General features: G+C 46.9%; 1 protein-coding gene across 7 annotated transcripts in view; it reads left to right on the top strand.

The window, feature by feature from the left end:
* LOC139759088 (uncharacterized) overlaps positions 1 to 23,136 on the top strand; it is a 138,397-nt gene that overhangs the window by 78,689 nt on the left and 36,572 nt on the right. For 3 of the 7 annotated variants that reach the window (XM_071681037.1, XM_071681036.1, XM_071681039.1), the window contains 2 exons: positions 19,179 to 19,492; positions 20,411 to 20,525. In XM_071681037.1, the coding sequence (XP_071537138.1) occupies positions 19,179 to 19,492; positions 20,411 to 20,525 (429 nt within the window). Of the gene's footprint in view, positions 1 to 5,867; positions 5,991 to 11,751; positions 12,278 to 19,178; positions 19,493 to 20,410; positions 20,526 to 23,136 lie in introns of those variants that run through there. The other 4 variants (XM_071681040.1, XM_071681042.1, XM_071681043.1 and 1 more) reach the window with 3 other exon arrangements.

Raw genomic sequence — 23,136 nt, 5'->3', positions numbered from 1 at the left:
GTGATCCACATCGCTGGCATCACCCCGTGCATCTTGGTTGTGTATTGCATAATGCCACGTGAAGATGAGGGGGGATATTGGTGATTAGGTTCTTTGTAGGATTGACTGGCGAAAAGAAATCGAGTTTTTACCTTACTGAAAACGGCAAAACCATATTCATAAACACCTACATACCTACCTACCTACCTACCTACATACATACATGCTGAAAACGGCAAAACCATATTCATAAACACCTACATACCTACATACCTACCTACCTACATACATACATACATACATACATACATACATACATACGTGGATATATACATACATACATTATTACCGCAATATTTTTCCTCGCTCTGTTTTCCGTCTTGAGTTACTAATACGAGCAGACGAACGTTGGACACATTCGTGCACATCCTGTCTCTACTTACCAATAATAACGCACCAATATAAGCGCCTGCCATTGACAACAAAGCCCCTTAACAGCTTCATATGCCAAGGTTTAGCTTATTGACAGCACGTCACCCCCTGTATAACACATCGGTCCACTTCATTCTGTCCGCTGCACTTATCCTCCTAAAGTCCAGGTCTCGATACCCCATAGTCATCTTCAGTCACTCCTTCCATCTCCTTGTTCTCTCTGCCTCCTCCTCCTCCTCCTCTCCTTCTTCTTCTTCTTCTTCTTCTTCTTCTTCTTCTTCTTCTTCTTCTTCTTCTTCTTCTTTTCCCTTTACTTTAGACATGTAGATCCTCTCTGTCAGTCTTTCTTCACTCATCCTCTCCATATGTCCGAACCATTTTAGCACGCCTTGATCAGCCTTCTTAATGGGATTACACTCACTCCCACTTCTACGCTGTCGTTCCATATACTATCAACTTACTTCATTTCCACTGCATCTACCTTCTTCCTTTCCTTTGTGTTAAAGGCTCAATATCCACATCTATGATGATGATGATGATGATCAGTTCAGGCAAGTTCAGAAAGCACAAACAAAGATGCAAAATTAAAATAGATAAAATGTGCTCGTCGCTTTGAATATAACTGGTTCAGATTACACAGTTAGGCAATGATAATTGCTTGTCTTTTGTTGCGAGACTTAATTGATAAAAACTGGGATCAAATTGTGTTTTTATTCATCTAATACTAAACATTTCCAACTAAACCCTAAAGGAACGTTATTTATTGATCTGTTTTAACTACTTGTTTTACTGGTATTTGTCGTCTACATTCGTAACAGAACTCATGAAGAAATAATCTGTTCCATAAAACGGTTGTCTTGTTTGACTGTAGACATGCCAGGCGCACGATGACTAACTCCCAAAACATCGTTGCGAATAGCTCATCCATTTTCCTTGGTAGGGTAGGTGTTGCTGGCTGCTGAGATGATATATTTTAAGGAAAACTTTGTACTAGATTATGGGTATATCATACAAAATAGATAAGCCGGACCGCAGGAACTAGTGGGGTCCGAATCTTTTATCACACGTGAATACGGGACGACAACCTGTAGCAGGCACCCGGCAGTGTCAGCCGTGGGCTCCCCAACAGAAGAGACTCTGCCAGCCAGTTAGACTTGCTTATTTACATATTCCCGCCACTACCCTCCGTGGGACTGCTTAAGACACTTCCCTCTCCCACGCTGTCTCTAGTTAATATACATACGTTCCCTGGTAAGTTATATGGCCCCATTTTCCTCCAGGTCAAGAGTATTTTGTGTGTTTCACAACTCTAACGATGTTATTTTTTAACTATCCATGTCAAGATTATATGTGGATTACCGAACGAGGCCCCCCAGGCTTTTGTAATTAATCGTTGTAGAATAGAATGATAATTGTGAATTCGTTGCGTTGAAAATAGTATCAATTTTTCTAATACCAGATAATTAAGATTCTTCTTATTTTCAATTGTCTTAAGCCATACATTAATATTCCTTGTATAACTCCCGGATTTTGTATATAGTACTCAAACTTCTTTCATTATCTGCATGATACTTCTTTCATTGTCTATATGGTACTGCTTTCGTTATCTATAAGATACTGCGTTCATTATCTATATGATACTGCTTCCATTATCTATATAATACTGCTTTCATTATCTATATGATACTGTTTTCATTATCTGCATGATACTGCTTTCATTATCTATATGATACTGCTTTCATTATCTATATGATACTGTCTTCATTATCTGCATGATACTGCTTTCATTATCTATATGATACTGTCTTCATTATCTGCATGATACTGCTTTCATTATCTATATGATACTACTTTCATTATCTGTATAATACTGCTTTCATTATCTATATGATACTGCTTTCATTATCTGTATGATACTGGTTTCATTAGATTTATAATGCTGCTTTTATCATCTGCATGATACTGCTTTCATTATCTTTACAACACTGCTTTCATTACCTACACGATACTGCTTTCATTATCTATATAGACAGTGATGTCTAGCAACAAATATACTTTTAGAAAATATCTGGATTTTAAATCTAAAGTATTTTACGACAGGAGAAGAGGCGAGGCGAGTGGTGGGTTGGGGAGGAGGGATGGGTGTGTGTGTGTGTGTGGTGTCTGACGTGGGAGATGGTTGAGACGGGAGGCTTACAGAAGGCACAGGTAGGCCCATAACACACCTCTCTCACGGCCTAGCACGGTTTTTGTCCCCCCCCCCCCCTCACTGTGGAACCTGGAGCTCCAGGCGATGGGCCTGATTATTACGCAGACTGGTGACCTGCAGGTTTGGATACGTGTAGTAAGACATGACTGTAGCCCCTGCTCCGTCCCCTCTACCTCGATACATAGGGGGTTGATTGAACCTTTATCATGGCCTCGTTGGCTGGATGTCTTAACGTGCTTTATTTTCATCGGGCATGTGAGAGAGAGAGAGAGAGAGAGAGAGAGAGAGAGAGAGAGAGAGAGAGAGAGAGAGAGAGAGAGAGGCGGGAGCGGAGGCTGGAAATCCTCCCCTCCTGCATCTATTCCACTTTCCTTAAGAACGAACGGAGGAATATCCCAAGCAAGAAATGTTTACCCCCCTCTAAAACTCGGCCGTCTATTCTCCTTCAGCTACCTCGCTAAGACGGAGACGCGACGAAAAGGGACGAATGAAAGTGTGTGCAAAACTAGGCAGTCAGGCCAAACCATCCTCGTGGGTATGCTGAAAGCCTGGAACTCAAGGCTTGCGTTGTGCACTGCCTGGTGTGTGTGTGTGGACAGACACACCACTGGTGAGACGGGTCGTATTGCCTGGTGTGTGTGTGGACAGCACCACCAATGGTGAGACGGGTCGTATTGCCTGGTGTGTGTGTGGACAGCACCACCAATGGTGCGACGTGTCGTATTGCCTGGTGTGTGTGTGGATAGCACCACCACTGGTGAGACGGGTCGTATTGCCTGGTGTGCGTGTGGATAGCACCACCAATGGTGCGACGTGTCGTATTGCCTGGTGTGTGTGTGGATAGCACCACCACTGGTGAGACGGGTCGTATTGCCTGGTGTGCGTGTGGATAGCAACACCACTGGTGCGACGTGTCGTATTGCCTGGTGTGTGTGTGGATAGCACCACCACTGGTGAGACGGGTCGTATTGCCTGGTGTGTGTGTGTGTGTGTGTGGACAGAGACACCACTGGAGTGACAGGCCTGGTGTGTGTGTGTGTGTGGTCTGTGTGCGTGTATGGACAGACACCACTGGAGCGACTGGTGCGTGCTACCAAAGGCTCGTAACATTTGTCTCATTGAAACACTCGAACCACTCCTGTGTGAAGCTTCTGAATCACTATCATGTGATCCCTGGTATACCTCTGCTCAGTGAAGCTTTGATACGCTGTCTCGTGTCCCCGAACCATTATATCCACTAAAGCCTGATCTATCTAAGAATTCTGGACCTGCGCTGAAAAGCTGGATTCGCACCAGACGCCCTTACAGTATACAGTCAACCGTCGATACACATTGCCTAATGAATCTCTATAAGTTTATCTTCCTTGTATTCGGATATCATACGAGACTTAATGACTTATGTTGTTAACTTTATGTGTTCAGACGATTAATCTGGACATGACATAGCATGTATGTAACAGGCTATATACTTCTACGTAACATTCTATATGACACGTATGTAACATTCTTCATAACAAGTATGTATGTAACATTAGAGATGAAAGTATGTGCTCAGTTTTTACTGTGAACTGCCGTGGAAGTGGCGAGAGGGGTCACTCTCAGCCTCACCCCCAGCTACCCAGGTCAAGTAGTGGCACTTTGACTACACCCACACACAGCACCTGTGTCCAGGGGTGTGGGAGGATGGTGCTGGTATAAGACGCTGATGCCGTTTATTGGTGAGGACGGAAGGCGCGACCTCCTGAGGGGAGGAATGGCGGCAGAATCAGACAGATGGGAAGAGGTTGGGGAAAAATCCATCAGAAAAGTTCCAAATGCTAGTGATTTATACGATGGCGAAAGGCGTGGATGAGGAAGAAGCGATAAAGGAAGAGGCAGGCGGAAGAACATGAAGATGGACGAAGGTTGTTGTGTCTTTGATGACGTGGAGGGGGGGAGAGAAGGAATAAGTGAAGGCTTTGAAAGCGCAAGAAAGAAGATGAGGAAAAGAAAATAGTTACCAATGACGAGGAAGAGAAAATGAGAAGGAAACAGAAGACCGAAGAATGGAGTGAGAGGCGTAGATGCAGCGGCAGAAGAGGAGCGCACAGGAGAGGAGGAGAGAGGGTTGGGGGGGGGACAACCTGATGTGTGGTGGTATACCTGGCGGAGGAGGAGCGAGGGAGAGTGTTAGCTCCGGGTACCAAGAGAGGAGGAGAGAAGGTTGAGGGGGACAACCTGATGTGTGGTGGTATACCTGGCGGAGGAGGAGTAAGGGAGAGTGTTAGCTCCGGGTACCAAGAGAGGAGGAGAGAGGGTTGAGGGGGACAACCTAATGTGTGGTGGTATACCTGGCGGAGGAGGAGCGAGAGAGAGTGTTGGCTCCGGGTACCAAGAGAGGAGGAGAGAGGGGTGTGGGGGACAACCTAATGTGAGGTGGTATACCTGGCGGAGGAGGAGAGAGGGGTGTGGGGGACAACCTAATGTGAGGTGGTATACCTGGCGGAGGAGGAGCGAGGGTAAAGTGTTGGCTCCGGGTACCAAGAGAGGAGGAGAGAGGATTGAGGGGGACAACCTGATGTGTGGTGGTATACCTGGCGGAGGAGGAGTAAGGGAGAGTGTTAGCTCCAGGTACCAAGAGAGGAGGAGAGAGGGTTGAGGGGGACGACCTAATGTGAGGTGGTATACCTGGCGGAGGAGGAGAGAGGGTTGAGAGGGACAACCTGATGTGTGGTAGTATACCTGGCGGAGGAGGAGCGAGGGAGAGTGTTGGCTCCGGGTACCAAGAGAGGAGGAGAGAGGGTTGAGGGGGACGACCTAATGTGAGGTGGTATACCTGGCGGAGGAGGAGCGAGGGAGAGTGTTGGCTCCGGGTACCAAGAGAGGAGGAGAGAGGGTTGAGGGGGACAACCTGATGTGAGGTGGTATACCTGGCGGAGGAGGAGAGAGGGTTGAGGGGGACAACCTGATGTGAGGTGGTATACCTGGCGGAGGAGGAGCGAGGGAGAGTGTTAGCTCCGGGTACCGAAAGAGGAAGAGAGAGAGACGGAGGGAGGGAGGGAAGCAACCATAAGGTCATGAGGTTTTACTGTTTTATATCCTGGATAATGATTTTACAGGGCATGCTTTAGGGCGGTGATGGGCGGCGTGTAGCGTCGTCGTCGTCGTCGGCGGCGTCATTATTACCCTAGGGGAGGAGTCATGATGATGGCGATATGCCCCCGACCCTCATAACCACCTTGACTACCTCGTTCGGACCTGCCGATTACAGATGCTAGTGCGTTTAGTGAGGTTGATCGCTAAATACCGGATGATACATGGTCTCAGTCCCCGTGTCGTATGGAAGACTGGGATTCGCACTGGTAGATATAAGGTTGACGCCCTTAATCAGGTACACACAAGCTATATACCACTGTCTGCGTGGCAACATGCTGAAGTACGTAAAGATGCTTTTGTTATCCACCGGACATTTAAACCCAGCCTTAACGTATGAATACATTACGAAGGTAGGATGTAAAGCGTGTGTCTGGAATGCATCATATGACAGTGTGAGGTGATGAGCCGTATGTATAAGGGAGCATGAGCCATGGTACTGTGTCCACAGCAGTTGTAAGATAGCGGTACATGCTCTTGGCCTGATATGTAGCACGAAATATCTTCACAGTATTTTATCATTACTGCCAAAGGAGGTGCTTCCAGTGACGCAGGTCGATCTAGAGGAACCAAGAAGACATTTTAGTGCACCTGGTCTTTCCTCTTTTTTTTTACGAGTGATGTTTGTTGAATCTCTTGAGTATGGACGTTGTTACGACGCTCGGACACGACCGGAACGGCTCGGGGTGTGGTTGCACGGCCTTTGGCGTGGCCCTTAAATGTCCGACCGTCGTGCTGGACAATTGTGCCTTCGTTCTCAAGGGTCGTACCTTCGTTTTTAAGGGTCGTACCTTCGTTTTTAAGGGTCGTCCCTTCGTTTCTAAGGGTCGTACCTTCGTCTTTAAGGGTCGTACCTTCGTTTTTAAGGGTCGTACCTTCGTTTTTAAGGGTCGTGCCTTCGTTTTTAAGGGTCGTACCTTCGTTTTTAAGGGTGGGCACCGTCGTGCTCAAGAGATTAAAGAAATCACTTTCTGAATGGCATCAAAAGATGTCGTCTCTGTGTGTACGTGAGGCGCGGGGTAGCTCTGCAGCGCCGGTAGGGGTAGCTGGAGGTCGGGCAGTAAGTGGCTTCTGACAGTACCTGTTAGGGGGTACCAGTGTGACCACCACCTTTCCTGTCCACCAGGGCCCAGGAGGGGATAGAGAACTGACGAGGGCGGATAGAAAGTGGAGTAGGAATGAGGGATTCGTGGGCACAGCGGGTGTGAGGTAGAGGCAGGAGGCGGAGAAAATGAGGTGCAGACAGCGAGTAGAAGTGCCTTGTGATAAGTGTATGGGCAAGGCCAGCAGGGGGAAGAGTAAGGTAGGGGCAAGGGACAGCTGATGATTGAGGTTAGGGCAAGGAATGAGAGAGAGGGTGCAAGGGCAGGGCAAGGGACAGGAGGAGTAGTGAGACAAAGGCAAGAAATGAAAAGTGGAGTTTTAAGGGAGCAGCAGTTAGGAGTGAGATTATGGGTAAGGAACAACTTCCTAAGGTAAGAGCAAGAGTAAGGCAAGGGAAAGGACCTTGGGTAAGAGTGACACAGTGTCAGGGGTGAGGTAAAGTCGGAGGCAAGTAAGAGGGTCGTGATAGAGGTAGGGTAATGTGGAGGCTGTGTGGCTTTAGCAGTGGCCGAGGGAAGGTAAGGTAAGGTAAGGTGTGGGGCATGAGATAAGGGCGAGCAGGAGGGGTTGTAAAGGGGCAGATTGTAGAGGAGTATATGTGAGGAGGGACAGGTTTACTCGGGAAAGCCCAAGAGAGAGAAAGGGAGGGTTACGATTGAGGAAGCAGAAGTGGTAGTAAGGTTAGTTGAGGGTGGACAAGGGGCAGTGGCAGGATAATTTGAGGACTAGGACAAGAGGTAGTGGCAAGATCAAGACGGGTCAAGGAGTATTAGCAAGATCAGGTGAGGATGGGCCAAGGAGTAGTGGCAGGATCAGGTGAGGACTAGGGCCCAAGAGGTAGTGGCAGGGTCAGGTGAGGACTAGGGCCCAAGAGGTAGTGGCAGGGTCAGGTGAGGACTAGGGACCAAGAGGTAGTGGCAGGGTCAGGTGAGGACTAGGGCCAAGGGGTAATGGCAGGGTCAGGTGAGGAAGTGTATGCGGGCAGAGCCGCGCCAGGACAGCCGTAGGCCATAAACCCATCTGGTCCAGTAATGGATTTGTGGGCGGGTATCATCACCCGTGTCCTCCTCCCGGTTAGGTTTTTTGATCCATCAATATCTTCCTGCCCGCCATTTACCTCACCCCTCCAACCTCCAACCCTCCCTCCTCCAGCCTCCCTCCTCCTCCTCCTCTCTCTCTCTCTCTCTCAGAGGCCTTTATGCTTCCGAAATCCTCAGGTTTTGTCCAGATCCCAGACTTTTATTGCTGCTACGTCGACCTACTTTCTCGCGATGGTTCCTTCGGGATTTCTCACGTCGTTCATCATGCTGTGTTTCCCCCCTTGCCGTCTTCTGCTTCGTATTTCGTTTTTTTCTTTGATACATTTATTATCCTTTATCGCTGTCTCCCCATGTCATCTTTATTCTCTTCACTCTAACACTTTATTGCCTTCGCCCCAGCCTGCGCTCATGGGTGGTAGTGCCCACACGTTGATACATTCTGTGTTCCTTATGTCTCTTTCCTCCAGGTGCACGTATCTTGTACACCTCATTACTAGTATTTCATTTCCATATATCAGTAATGCATCGCGAACTCCCTTCATGTGGCTATCATTCGTTTCTCTGTCCCCTTTCTTACCCACTTTCTCTTCATCTTATCTGTTCTCGTCTTCTGTCCTCGTTCCTCCATACATTTCCTCGTGTGTTATCTTCATCTCCGCACATTTTGGTCTCGTCGCGTTGCGTCCCAGGTCCCTCGCGCCAATTGCCCCCTCTCGTACCCCGGCCGCCTCCTGCTTGTGTCATTACCGGCCATTAGCCTCCTCTTGTCCCTTACACCCATCCGTGCCTTACCCTCCCTTTCCTTCGCCTTTCCTGTACTCCTCCTCCTCCTCCTTCGCCTACCCTCTGTCCTTCTCACATACTCACACTGACATGCTCTGTCTTGGTATATTTAGATAATAAACATCTTTTAAAGATAAAATCTATCCTTCTTATGTTTCGTTATGTATCTTTTCTCTTTTCTTCCCTTCCCCTTCTTCCTCTTCTTGTTCCATTCCTTTGTGTTCCTCGCCGCCCCTCAGTTGCTTGTCATGCCTCATACCATCACCATCCAGAGCTTCCCACAAGCCACAGAAAAAAGGCTAATACCTCTGTATTTACGTCTGCGTCCAATTTGAAATTTGATTCTCCATTTCAGTAACGAACAGAATTACTTTAAGCTCTTGCAAAGTGACCTAAGCTTTACGTAATTACTCAAGCTTTTCACGTACCATAAACCAGAGTCATCATTGGCTAGTTGACGAGTATGACTGATGACATCACGGGGAATGACTGATGGAAACTATGAATGGAAGTCGAGAGCGAGGGAATGCCGGGAGGCATCGGCCATGGTGGTGGGCGAAGATGTGTCTCAGTAGCGGCCGAGTTTTACGACACCTCCCGCTGCTGCTGCTGCTACTACTACCGCTGTTGTCCTCCGCCACTGCGTCGGTGCTTTCACAATCCCCATCCACACCTTGCCTCTCCCTCTGCACCATAGTGGCTGGTGGACGTGTGGAATTCATGTCGTCTCCAGCCCACGTGTGTCTTTCTCTCTGACTTACACTGAGTCATGTGGACGCAGAGGAGGAGGACATGGGTAGTGGATGGTTCTTCCTCTGTGTGTCAAGTGACATCGTCAGTGGGAGTGAGGCGGGAGTGATCCGAACGCTGGCCACTTTATATGACCCCGCGTGCGAACCTGCCCATACCGTTGTGACGTATGGACAACTGCAGACTGTCACATGGACACTCTCCTCCCTCCCTGCCTGATGTGGAATATATCAAGAGGAGGATAGAGAGAGAGAGACCATCAGTGCGAGGTTTACCATGAGATCTGTTGGTCATATTGACACGGTCTAAAGAATTAGTTATTTTCTGTTATTTCTGTATTTCGTTGTTATTTTCTGTATTTCGTTGTTATTTTCTGTATTTCGTTGTTATTTTCTGTATTTCGTTGTTATTTTCTGTATTTCGTTGTTATTTTCTGTATTTCGTTGTTATTTTCTGTATTTCGTTGTTATTTTCTGTATTTCGTAGGTTCATATCATCTTTAGAAGAGGAGGCTTATTGTTCACCTTCAAGTGAGGAGCCTTGACCACTGTATTCCACCTCGTACATAATAGGGATGATTGTAAGGCGTGAGCATTCATGCCTTTTGTTCAGTGTGTAAGAGGTCTGGACAACGGTGCTGGTTATAAGGTGAGAGAGAGAGAGAGAGAGAGAGAGAGAGAGAGAGAGAGAGAGAGAGAGAGAGAGAGAGAGAGAGAGGCCCTGGCCAGGCCAGAAATGGGGAAGGAGACGCCGAGGGGGGGACCAATGGCGGCAATAAATTATGAACAATCACACCATTTGTTTTGAATCTGTAAGTCACGCAGAACCCACGCCCGCTGAGAATCGTCCGGGGTTCTGCCTACACACTCGGGCTCTCACACCCGCGAGTATTTCATTGATGTAATTTCAGTCATTTTTTTTTGGTATATCATTGATTTTAAGGAAGTCATCCTCGAGCGGGAGGGTAACATTATAGCCGTCATAATCGGTGTACTTAAAGGTTGGGTTATGGTGAGCCTGAGGTAGGGGTGTGCTGGTCTGCGGGAGGTGGTGCTGCAGGGAGGGAGGGAAGGAGGAGGATTGGTGGTGGCCTGGTAGCTGGCTGGTGTGGTTTTCTTAGGGTAGACGGAGGGGAGGGTCTGTGGATATTGGGGGGTTGGGGGAGGGTTGGTTTTAGAGAGGCATGTTGGTGGCGGTGGTGAGGGTAACCAAAGTATGTACCCCGCGAACGCTGGTGACATAAAACTTAGAGCCCATGTCACCGGCCACCACAGTTCGCGTTGACACAGCCGCTCCTGGCTGGGTCTCCTTCGCTCCTTCGCCCCCGTGGTGTCGCCCCGTGGTGTGCTCAGCCTCGAAGTGGTGTTAGTGGTGGAGGTTGTGGTGCAATACAACAGTTTGTGGTGATTGTGATTGTCATTGACACTGACCTGTCTGTGTCTGTGTGTGTCTGTCTCTCCCATCGTGAACCTTGAGACGATATGTAAGACTTTCCGTAGACACAAGACGATAAGACTCCCTTCACTCGATGGTTGCGTCCACGAGTGTGTGTTTTAGGATCTGGCCATTAGTCGTCGCCGCGAGGACGTCATCAGCACCGGAGGGAGGAACGCCGGGAGCCGTGTGAAAGTTAGGTCAAGCGGCCGACGGGGAGTCGAACGGCGCGCGTCACGCGTGATTAAACCTGTGAACATCGATTTCAAGGCCAGAGACTTCGGGGGTGTAAACAGGATCGCCGCTGTGCATGAAATAGTGGCTGAGTATTCATTGGTTCCGACGTGTGGGTGTCGCTCAGAACGCATTACAGATGAACGACTGTGTAATGAGATCTTCCGCCAAGCGCCCGCCTTTGCAAAAAACAAAAGAAGAAACACAATACCCCGACAGCTCAACGCCGCGTTGATCTCATGATCTTGAAATTGATTGCGCCATCTCGAAGGAACTGATAAACACCTCCCCAGAAGGCCCCCAGAGGGAAAGGAGTCCAATTCCAGTCCCAGGGGGGAGTCTCTGGAGTCAGTAGGCCATCCACAGTCGTGCCAATCGCAGCGGCGCCTCCACCGCCAGAAGATTGCGAACTCGTGCGTGGCTCCTGGTTTTCTCCCGTAACTGGCGGGGCTCGTACGGGACCAGGTCTCTTTTTTTTTTTTTTCCCACTCCCTCCTCCTCCCTCCCTCCTCTCGTAACGGTACCCATTGGGGCGAAAAGTTCTCCGAACGCCTGGAAAATAAACAGGAAACCTCTCTAATAGTCTCTCTCAAGACACGAGTCTACGTTTCCCCATTTTCGGGGTTTTTTTTTCCTCACTCCAGCCATCTGGAGACAATTAAGCGAAAGTACGAGAGAGAGAGAGAGAGAGAGGGAAAAAAACACACACACACGCCCGAACTAATTTTACCTTCTCCAGGTGACCGGAAACAGATTTTTATCCGGAATATCTCCTCCTCGAACGGAGGAGAAGAAATCCCCCAGCCGTACACCGCACGCTGGACACAGTGACAACGCCGTGGAGGAAACATAGAAAATATAAAGCTTTGACTTGATCCGTCGTGTGATCTACAACGAAGACGACCCCGACAGTGCTTTGTGCGAGGGAAGGACGTTTCGCATGGCGTAAATCGCCCGCGTGAACGTTGAAGAACGCAGACTGTGAACGTAGCTCGAGATATAGACAATATTCTGCGAGTTTAAGATCAGGAGGTGTTGAGGAGATAGTGAGTGTTCTGGGAGAGACAAAAGGAAGGATTGAGTGAGGATCAACTCTGCGGTACTAGGAGAAGAAGGGGAGTGAGGGAAATCTTTCCTCCCCCTCGTACAAGGATGGAGTGGATTTCTCTAGTGTCGAGTGGTAAGTGTTGAACATATGTGTAGGTGTTTGTTCATGGATGGTGGCTGCCTTTGTGCTGAAGCTGTAGTAGTGGAGGAAGGTTGTCTGCTGGAGGGGATGGTTGATGGTGTAGTGATGGAGGATGGTTGTGTGTGTGGTGGAGAGGTTGGTGGTGTAGTGATGGAGGATGGTTGTGTGTGTGGTGGAGGGGTTGATGGTGTAGTGATGGAGGATGGTTGTGTGAGTGGTGGTGCTGTTGTTGGTGTAGTGATGAAGGATGGTTGTGTGATGGAGGGGTTCTTGGTGTAGTGATGAAGGATGGTTGTGTGTGTGGTGGAGGGTTGGTGGGGCAGTGATGGAGGATGGTTGTGTGTGTGGTGGAGGTGTTGGTGGTGCAGTGATGGAGGATGGTTGTGTGATGTAGGGGTTCTTGGTGGTGTTGGAGGATGATTTTGTGTGTGGTGGAGGTGTTGGTGGTGTAGTGTTGGAGGATGATTTTGTGTGTGGTGGCGGGTTGGTGGTCCAGTGATGGAGGATGGTTGTGTGGTGGCATGTGTTCTGGTGTTTGTGTGCGTATCACATCTCTTCGTACATATGTGTGTAGGTGTGTTCCAGTGTACGTGTGTAGTACATACGTGTACATATGCTACTCTTTTATTCATGTGTGCATTTATCCCCCTGTATGTATTCAGGTTTATGTGTTCCGCTATATGTATTGAGGTATACATGTGCGCCTGTGAATGTATTCATTTGTATGTACGTTTCACAATATACCTGTGAAAATGCGCTCTAAGTGTATGAGTTCATGTGTACATATGGTGTATGTATATATGGGCACATGCGCTCCCAGGTATTTAAGTATGTGTACATGAACTGTAGTATATATACTCATGTGTACGTCTTAGTGTACGCATTCATGTGTATAAGTGCTCCAGTGTACGTATTGGTGTGTACATGTGTTCCAGCATTTGGATTCATATGTTAAATTGGTCCAGTATATGTATTCCTATGTACCTCAAATCGTTCTAATATTCGATTATTACATAATTAGTCTCTGTGTTGATATTAGCGTTCTGTGATGAATGTGTGTATTTGGGATCCAGCGTATGTCTTGCTGTGTATGTGCGTTCCGAAGTATGTATTGTGTATGCATCGGTTTACATGGGTGTATTTCTGTGTGCTTACGTATCATTGTACGTGTGTGTGTGTGTGTGTGTGTGTGTGTGTGTGTGTGTGTGTGTGTGTATACGCCTGTGTACGTATTTGTGTCTGTGTATGCTCCAGTGTATGAAATTGTGCTTGTGTATATTTCACTGTACACATCTGTGTGTCCACCTTCTCCAATGTACACATTTGTGTAAGTTCTTCGTACATTTTTGTGCCTGTATTTGCGTGTTTGTGTGTGTGTGTGTGTGTGTGTGTGTGTGTGTGTGTGTGTTTTTCTATGTAGTACGCAGTCGTAAGCGTATGTCAGCGTACGTATTTATGCACGTGTACGTTGCAGTGCACGTATTTTCGTCTGTGTTTACTTCTGTGTGTGTATTTTGGTTAGCGGATGCTCCCAGTAATGCATTTATTTGTTTGTACCGCTGTATACATTAGTCCCTGTGTCTGTCCTTGTACATATTTGTGTTTGTAGGTATTCCGATGTAGGTATTTGTGTTTGTATAGGTTATGGTGTATGTATTTGCTTTCGCTTGTTTCTGGTGTACGTGTTTCTGTTGGGGTGTGTGTTTTTAGGTGTATATGTTTGAGTATTTTTCAATGATCATATTTGTTTTATGTGTGGCCCGCAGTACGTATTTGTGTTATCTGAGTTATATCATACGAATTCGTGTAGATGTATGTTCCATCGTATGTATGTAAGGGTTATCTGATCTGCTTGGGATGGTCTGTGTTGGTCTTTACGGGACTGGTTAGCAGGAATGAGCAGCGGTGGTCTGAACGTGGTCAGTGCTGTGAAGTCAGTTGGGGGGGTCTGTGAAGGCGTACGTTTCATATGACGGTCTGTGTTAGTCTTGGCGGTCTTCGTAGATGATGGACATAGGGTGGTCTGTGTGGCTAAGTTGATGGTTTATTGAGAGGCCGTGCTTGTTGGTCTGTATTTTGTCTGCGTCGGTCCTATAATTTTGTATAGCTGGGTCTGTACCGTTGTCTATCAAAGAGTTTTGTGTTGGTTCGCACTTTAGGGGTCTGTACTGGTCTCTATACTATGGCATTCTGTACACAGGTGGTCTCTATTGGTCTCTGACTGGACCAGTACTGGAAATTGTTAAATAACCCCAGGACCCATTTGAACAGGCCTCCTACAGCTTCAACGCTGCACTATAGAGAAAAGATGGCTTACATTGGAATCAGAAGTTCCTTCACGATACATTTAAGGAGTTTGGATATATATATTTTTTAATTTTCCAAAAGGAGGAACAGAGAAGGGGGCCAAGTGAGGATTTCCCTCAAAGGCTTAGTCCTCTGTTCTTAGCGCTACCTCGCCAACGCGGGAGATAGTGAATAGTATGAAAAAAAAACATATATATATATATATATATATATATATATATATATATATATATATATATATATATATATATATATATATATATATATGGCTGCGGCAGCGACCCATTGCTGCTCTAATATTACTTTTATCACACCTACCTACTCTCATAAGGGACAGTAGACGCTTTGTTAAACTGGTTTAGCTCTTTCTTCGTCAACATGTACGTAGGAAGAATGGTTTTTATGTTCGACCATTTCATTATCCACTTTTCAAGTTACTTTTTTACAAATCCGTATGTGTATTTGCTTTGTGGTATCAAATATCTTTAAGTTCCGCCTCTGTGGGTTGTGTGTGTGTGTGTGTGTGTGTGTGTGTGTGAGACATACTGTATATGCAAACTTAGAAGCACATCAAAGACAATTATGATATGATAGTTTATGTAAACATACAGATGTTGAAAAATGCATTGGTAAGGCTATGCTTGCACGGGCGTACGTGTTATGAGACTGTGTTTGCATGGACGTATGTGATATAAGAACATGTTTTCATGGGCGTATGTGTTATAAGAATATGTTTGCATTGCATGTGTTAAAAGAGTATGTTTGCATGGGCGTATGTGACATGAGACTGTATTTGCATGGGCGAACGTGTTATGAGACTATGTTTTCATGGGCGTATATGTTACACGAATGTTTGCATGAGCGTATGTGATACCTAGCGAGGAGGCGGTACCCATTGTGTGTGAGAGATGTGTGATGTGTGAGGCAACGTGTATATAAAGAACTCGATGTATCTCATGTGTGAGGCAACGTGTATATAAAAAAAACTCGATGGATCTCATGTGTGAGGCAATGTGTATATAAAGAACTCGATGGATCTCCCGCCATCAAAGTCGTACTCTGAAAAACACGGTGGAGGGCTTCGGCCACCATCACACATGCTGCCGGAGAGAAGACTTGCTCCACAACCTGGACCACTGTGTCGTCGTCAGCGGCGGCGACGGCAAAAGACCAACGCGCGAATTTGACACACAAACTGGACCAGTCTGTAAGCGAAGACCCATACAGTTTGACACACACACACACACACACACACACACTTGAGACCAGGACGAAGACCTGAATTCCACCCGTCTTTATTTAGCCTGAAAACCAGAGATTCATATCTCTCTCTCTCTCTCTCTCTCTCTCTCTCTCTCTCTCTCTCTCTCTCTCTCTCTCTCTCTCTCTCCTCCGAGTTCCCTAGTTTCCGTGACAAACTTTAGGGCGGGACGGAGGGGAAGGGAAGGGGTTAAGAAAAATATCAGCGTGACGAGACCCGGAACGTGTTTTGAAAAGGCGACCCACTCACTCACAACACGCGAGTCAAACATCCCGAAAAGAAAAGAAAAAAGAGAGACAAAGCTTTCACGAATGATGACGCGGTCATTCTAGAACAACAGATCTTGATACTTAACGTTGACGGACGACACACACACACACACACACACACACACAGACACACACGCCTTTGGGTCCTTCCTTTCCTCCGAAGGCTTACCTGACCTGCGTGAACCTAAGACACGGAGCGAACTGCCTCAGCCTCAAAGGCGTAGCGTGTTGGATCTATGTCATCTTCATGCCGCCTCAGATAACACCCAGGTCTCTTCGTAGCCACTACAGCTGTGGCACAGGGTCTTGTCTGTGCCCAAGTGGCGGTCCGCAGTGCGTGATTGCGGCCTCCACTACAGCTGTGGCACAGGAACTTGTCTATGCTCACGTGGCGGTCCGCAGTGCGTGATAGCGGCCTCCATCTGTGGCATAGACGTTGCCCCGAACCGACTTAAAGAGAGACAGACACCTTCTTGAGAGGCTGCTGTGGCACGCATTATTACTATGCCACGTTTCTATTCTTCGTGATATAGTGATGCGTTTCCCTTTCTCTCTCCCTCCCCTCCCTTATTTTTTTTTTACCTCCTCCACCATCTCTCATGTCAAAAGCCTAGGCTTGCTCTAGTCTTTTGGGGATGCTCAGTGAGGGTCTGCTCGATAGAAAATGTGGTGAGGTGGGGTCCATTTCCCGTTTACGAACGCTTAAAGCTTCGAAGAGATAAGCGTCAAGGGATAATATGTGGGATTATTATGACTATCCGAGACGCCATTTTGAAATAATGTCGGACGTATTAGAAAATGGCGGATGTGGACGTAGCTCCAACCTGTTCCTTAAAGAAAAAAAAAGAAAACGGCGACTGGGGCTTCGATACCCAGGTTAGGTTAGCAACGCCATTAAGACCGACTGGCTAATGGTGCGTCGTTAGCCACTTACGAGCATCGGTAATTGACCATAAACACCCAGACGTACTCTCATCTTTATCTCACACACCAGTTCATCCACTACGAACGTTAAGTCGACAAGAAGTACTACTGTATGAATGCTATTCAAACCGTCCTTCGGGAAGGGGGGGAGAGAGACTCTGTGTGCGCGCGCGCGCAGGCGCCACAGAAAGCTTTTACAGAAACACATCCCATTTTCCTTGACTGCGTTTCCCGTATTGTTTTTTTTTTTCTCTGCTTTCTCAAAATCACAAAATATATTAGATTTTTTATTTTTTGCATGCTACCAATCCTCGTTTCCCGAATGCATCGTCAGCTCCTTTAGATCAGTGCGAACTCTCATATACATATATAACTCCACGACTATTCTCAAGGTTCTTTATCATGATGAACTACAACAGTGAAATATTCTATTAACGTGTCATTGAATATAAACGACTTAACGAGGGATCAAGGAAGCGTCCCATCTCGCCACTGACAAACTTTAAGCCAATCGAACTTGGCGATTTGAGCGACACGCTCCGTCATTACGAAGATAGCTTAACCCAAAGTGTCTCGCAAGAAGAAGAAAGAAAGAATAGAAAAAGCCTTCTGCAGTTACCAGGAGTCGAACAGATTCGTTGTCACATCGTATCCATAGTTTCGAAAGGATGCCGGAGGTGACACACCGTCAGGAGCTAAGGTAAGGTAAGGATTGGGTGAGGGAGAGGGAAAATTTTGAGAGTGAGGTTGACGTGCGGGTGTGGTGTTACCTTACGTTGGCGGGGGATGGTGGGAAATATGACCCGTAATGAATAAAGAGGAATAAGCGTGAAGTGTCACTCATCACACACACACACACACACACACACACACATACACACACACCTGCACAGGTGTCCAGCTTTCTGTCTCCCCTCCCCTCTGGGTTCCCAGCTGCACGACGGGCAGAGACCACTTAGAACAATTCGTAGCATGGAGAACAGCACACATGTTCCCCAAGTCAACCCACACCAGCACTTTGCACCGATATTTGGATATTTTATTGATTAACCGTCCAATCATTGGAGATCTTTTATTAATCAACTTATCATCGGAAAATTTTGATTGATTGATCAACTAATCATCAGAGATTTTTGATTGGTTGATCGACTAATCATCAGGGATTTTTGATTGATTGATCGACTAATCGTCAGGGATTTCTGATTGATCAACTCATCATTAGAGATTTTTGATTGATTAATCAACTGATCATAAAGAGGTTCTTCCTAAGAATGAATGTCAAAGATATTGTTAAGGTGTACAGAACTTTTAAGATCACGAAGAACGTAAGGACGAAGTTGTTCTGTGGCGAGCAGCTGTGACCTGGACAGGTGACCCGTGTGTGACCCCGTGTGTCATGATGAGGTCTGGTTCCTCCCGGCAGGTCGCCCCGTGACCCTCCGGCCCAGTGGGGCCCCCATGCGGGACCTCTCATTGGCTGGAAGTGTATATGTGACGTTTACCACACGTGTGTGTGTGTGTGTGTGTGTGTGTGTGTGTGTGTACATCACCATGTAATGTATGCAAGGAATAAGTCGAGTACATGTATAAAACGAGAGTAGCGACCGAGAGTCAACCTCTTTTCACAGTGGGCGAGTCAGGAATAAAGGGGTTTGGTCAGGCAGGGGCGCCACTGTGCAGATAACCTGAGGTAAGAGGACGCCCCTGATGAAAGATGCGGTTCACATGGAATATAGTTAAGACGGAGATAGATACATGTGTGTGTGTGTGTGTGTGTGTGTGTGTGTGTGTGTGTGTGTGTGGATGGGTGGAAATACATAACACTGATGGTTAATGTCATTTGGTTAGAAATCTCAAAAGAGTTGGGGTAATATAGGATATTGAGGGTTAATGACTGTAGTTTCCCTTGTACTGACGGAGGTATGATGGTACCTCCTGTTCCTTTCACTTGTGGACTATATACTAGGGGTATCTTACCCCCATTCACCTTCCGGTGACCAAAACCAAATTTCTTCTCAAGTTTTTGTATATTTTTTTCTCTCTCTTTTGTCTTCTCTGGAGCTACTTTCGTGTGGCGCCAGTGGAGTGCCTCCCTTGCAGTGACCCCTTTCTTGTTTTATGTCCGGCACAGGTCAGGGGCGCGTGAACCAGCTGGGCGGCGTCTTCATCAACGGTCGGCCGCTGCCCAACCACATCCGCCTCAAGATCGTGGAGATGGCGGCGGCGGGCGTGCGTCCGTGCGTCATCTCCCGCCAGCTCCGCGTCTCCCACGGCTGCGTCTCCAAGATCCTCAACCGCTACCAGGAGACGGGTTCCATCAGGCCCGGCGTCATCGGCGGATCCAAGCCCAAGGTAACCACCCCAGACGTGGAGAAGAGGATTGACGAGTATAAGAAGGAGAATCCCGGAGTGTTTTCTTGGGAGATCAGAGACAGACTGGTGAAGGTAAGAGCACCAGGGGAGGGTTGGAATCCCTTAGCACCCTGCCTCTGGCCACCCACAACAAACACAGTACCTGACCTCCCAACTCACTGCCACTGTCCTCCTCCTCTTTCATAAAGCCTCACATCTCTGTGGTATTTGCCATCTCTTTAAAGTTTTGTATCCTGTAGACAACATATTTATATATTACATGGGTAAAGGGAGTTGATGTCACCCCGATGGTAAGAGAGCAGAATCGGTGAACGGAAGAGCCGATGGTTAACTCCAACCGGGATAAGGTAAGGTGGGTTTCTGTGTCCCTTTATGTTTGAGATCTTGACGGCTTTCCTGTAGTCTTTGCTGCTGCTATGACGGGAGGAGATCACTCTTACTTGTAGTTCATGATGACATGTCTTCTGTTCTTGCTGTAGTTGTACTCACGTCTGTTGGTGATCCTCACGCTATAATGTGTGTGTGTGTACAGACCTGGCATGTGTTGCTGTCAGGGAGTACACTGTCTCGCTGGGCACTCGTCCAACTCAGACTGCCACAGTGTGGTTTAAGTCAGACTTTCATGTTAGCTGTGTATTATAGTAGAACTTAGTGTCATAGTCCACTCTTGGTAGCACTCAAATGCTCGGTCTCTCAGAAGCAAGATTAAAGTTGATGAATCTATACAAGTGTTCAGTTTCCTTGTGTACTGTGTTCATTTCTGTGAAAATGCTCAGCTTCCATACTATATTGTCTTCATAGTCGTAACTGACGATAGGTTTTCGTTATTCATGAATGAAAGATTTGTCTTTTGTATCTTTTATTAAAGATCAGATAAAAGCGATTTCATTTCATAAATCAAAAATGAATTGTACGTGTAAGGTCGCCACGTACAATAGCCGTGGGCACTTCTCACAATAACACTTGACGATTTTGGTCTCCCTTCGTCAGGAGGGGATTGTGGACAAAGCGTCGGCGCCCTCCGTGAGCTCCATCAGCAGGATCCTGCGGGGCGGCAAGAGGGACGACGACCCCCGGAAGGACCACAGCATCGACGGCATCCTCGGTGAGTCCCATATCCTCATTCAGTGCAGTTTGGCATCACTCCCCGTGCTAGCCTGCCTTAACCCACGCTCCAGACCTTACCCACACACTTTGAGCTTCGCCTACATGTAGGTTCTCTCCCACTATGCGAGCTCTCGAGGCCCTTGTACATCTACTACGAGCGTGGAATCTACCCACGTTATGAGCCCTGACTTTGCCTACGCTCTGGGCTCCACAGTCTGTGGACTCTATCACTACTCGGAACTCACTCACATTGAACTCGAACTGCACCTTTGAGCTTTCATTATCCCTCAGCTCTCCCTGCCGTTTAGACCCTGATTTCTGTAGTCTCTCCGGTTTCTAACCACATCGCAAACTACATACACCTCGACTGTCACTCCCTGTGGAGCTTCCCCTCTCTGTAGTCCGGGTTGCCTGGGTTCTGCCACTGTGTACTCAGGTGTCAGTACGCAATGCGTCTCTTTGGCTGTTGTAGTTTTGCGTAAGACCGTGCGTTCTTAGAATGGTGCATAGCATACCTTGTCCCTACATAGGTTCTTTAGGTAAAGGTTGTGGTGCATGATGGACCCCAGCCACAACTCTGACCTTCTGGACCTTATTAAACGTGAAGTGGACTGTCTCATGCATGACCTTGCTTGAACTTTAGAGAGAATGCGTGTCACTTCAGTCAGTGGGTCATGGTCTAGGTTATTAATGAAATGGTTACACTTAGAGCACGACGATACGACCCTTATGTGCAATGGCCTGGCTTTCTTTTTCTTAACTTGAACCTTAAACAGGCGTCAGGTCGAAACGCCATAACCACATACCCGAGGGTCGTACCGTCGCTTTGCGGATGTATTCATTCATCATGTACCCAAAACTACGTCTTGTGTGATGTAGGACATGAGGGAAGACCTATGCTCTTCAGCTGAGAGAGGGACATTCTTGTCAAGTGGGTAGCTAAAGTGGGGGTCACATTCTTGTTAGCAGAGTAGCTTAAGGGGGAAAAATGTTAGCAGGGCAGCTTAAAGGTCTTGTTAGCAGAGTAGCATATGTAGAGACACGTTAGCAGAGTAGCGTAAGTAGGGACAGTCTTGTTAACAGGTTGGCTTAATAGCAATATGATTAAAAAAAAATCATAACACCTTAGGCACATCTCTGTTAATATGAGGAACAGACTCGATTTTGAGGCACGTTGGGCAAATCTTCACATTGGTATATATATATATATATATATATATATATATATATATATATATATATATATATATATATATATTTCTTTCATACTATTCGCCATTTCCCGCGTTAGCGAGGTAGCGTTAAGAACAGAGGACTGGGCCTTTGAGGGAATATCCTCACCTGATGTGATCATTACACGAAAGTGCACTTGGGATCTAATCGTGCTTCATTTCCATGTAGATAAAAAGAAATATATATATATGGAAGTGACTCTGGGAGGTTCAGGTGGATGGCGGTGCTGGGTTCAGGTTTCCGTTAACACAGTAAAAGCTCTCGAGACGCTGCACACCTAACCCTCACCTAACTTCCCACGCGTTTTGAGGCCATCATCACCCAACGACTTTTTTATTATGACTTTATTAGTTTACTGCCGCCTCCCCTACGCGTCTGAGGTCGGCCGACCGCAGCCACCTACCTACCAGGAGAACCTGCGGGTGCGGGAAGCCGCTACCTTTCCCCCGCCGCAGCTACTGCGGTGCTTGTGTGTACGCGCCGTTGTCGCTATCTGCCTCAGTCACAGTGTCCAGGAGGTGGCCCAGGTGTTCATCACTTACACTTAACATACTATGATCACGATACGAATTACAAGATACGAATTTCGTAAAGATACGTTGAGAATCTCAACGGTTATGTGAAGAGGAATAAAAGAAAAAAAGAATTATATATATACGTCTGAGCGTAACGACGGTATACAACCCGGGTATAACGTGGCCTCCCGTCGGTTACCCTCTTCACTGACACGGCGCGTTATTCAGTGTTACGCTGTGGTGAACCCATCCACCCTCCCTCCCGTTCTGCTCCGTTACCCCGCCCCCCGCAAGAGCGCTATATGCCTCTGTCTAGGGACGGTTTAGGAGACTTTTGCAGCTTCCTCAGCTGTGTTCGTAATTAGTCATGCTGGAGAGGAAACTCCAGTTTCGCGTGGAGAGTATTTCTCTCTCGCTTTGGTTCGTCCTACACCCTTGCTAACTGAAGTTAAAGATATCTGTTGTGTTTCTGAATTAGCATATATATATATATATATATATATATATATATATATATATATATGTATATATATATATATATATATATATATATATATATATATATATATATATATATATATATATCCCTGGGGATAGGGGAGAAAGAATACTTCCCACGTATTCCCTGCGTGTCGTAGAAGGCGACTGAAAGGGGAGGGAGCGGGTGGCTGGAATCCTCCCCTCTCTTTTTCTTTTTTTTTATTTTCCAAAAGAAGGAACAGAGAAGGGGGCCAGGTGAGGATATTCCCTCAAAGGCCCAGCCCTCTGTTCTTAACGCTACCTCGCTAATGCATCTAAATGGCGAATAGTATGAAAAAAAAAATATATAAGGGTATTCGGGTACTTAGTATTTCGAATAGT

Source organism: Panulirus ornatus, chromosome 32, assembly GCF_036320965.1.
Source record: "Panulirus ornatus isolate Po-2019 chromosome 32, ASM3632096v1, whole genome shotgun sequence".
Classification (NCBI taxonomy): Eukaryota; Metazoa; Arthropoda; class Malacostraca; order Decapoda; family Palinuridae; genus Panulirus; species Panulirus ornatus.
Note: the sequence above shows the minus strand (reverse complement) of the source record. Positions and strands in the feature narration are given on the sequence as shown.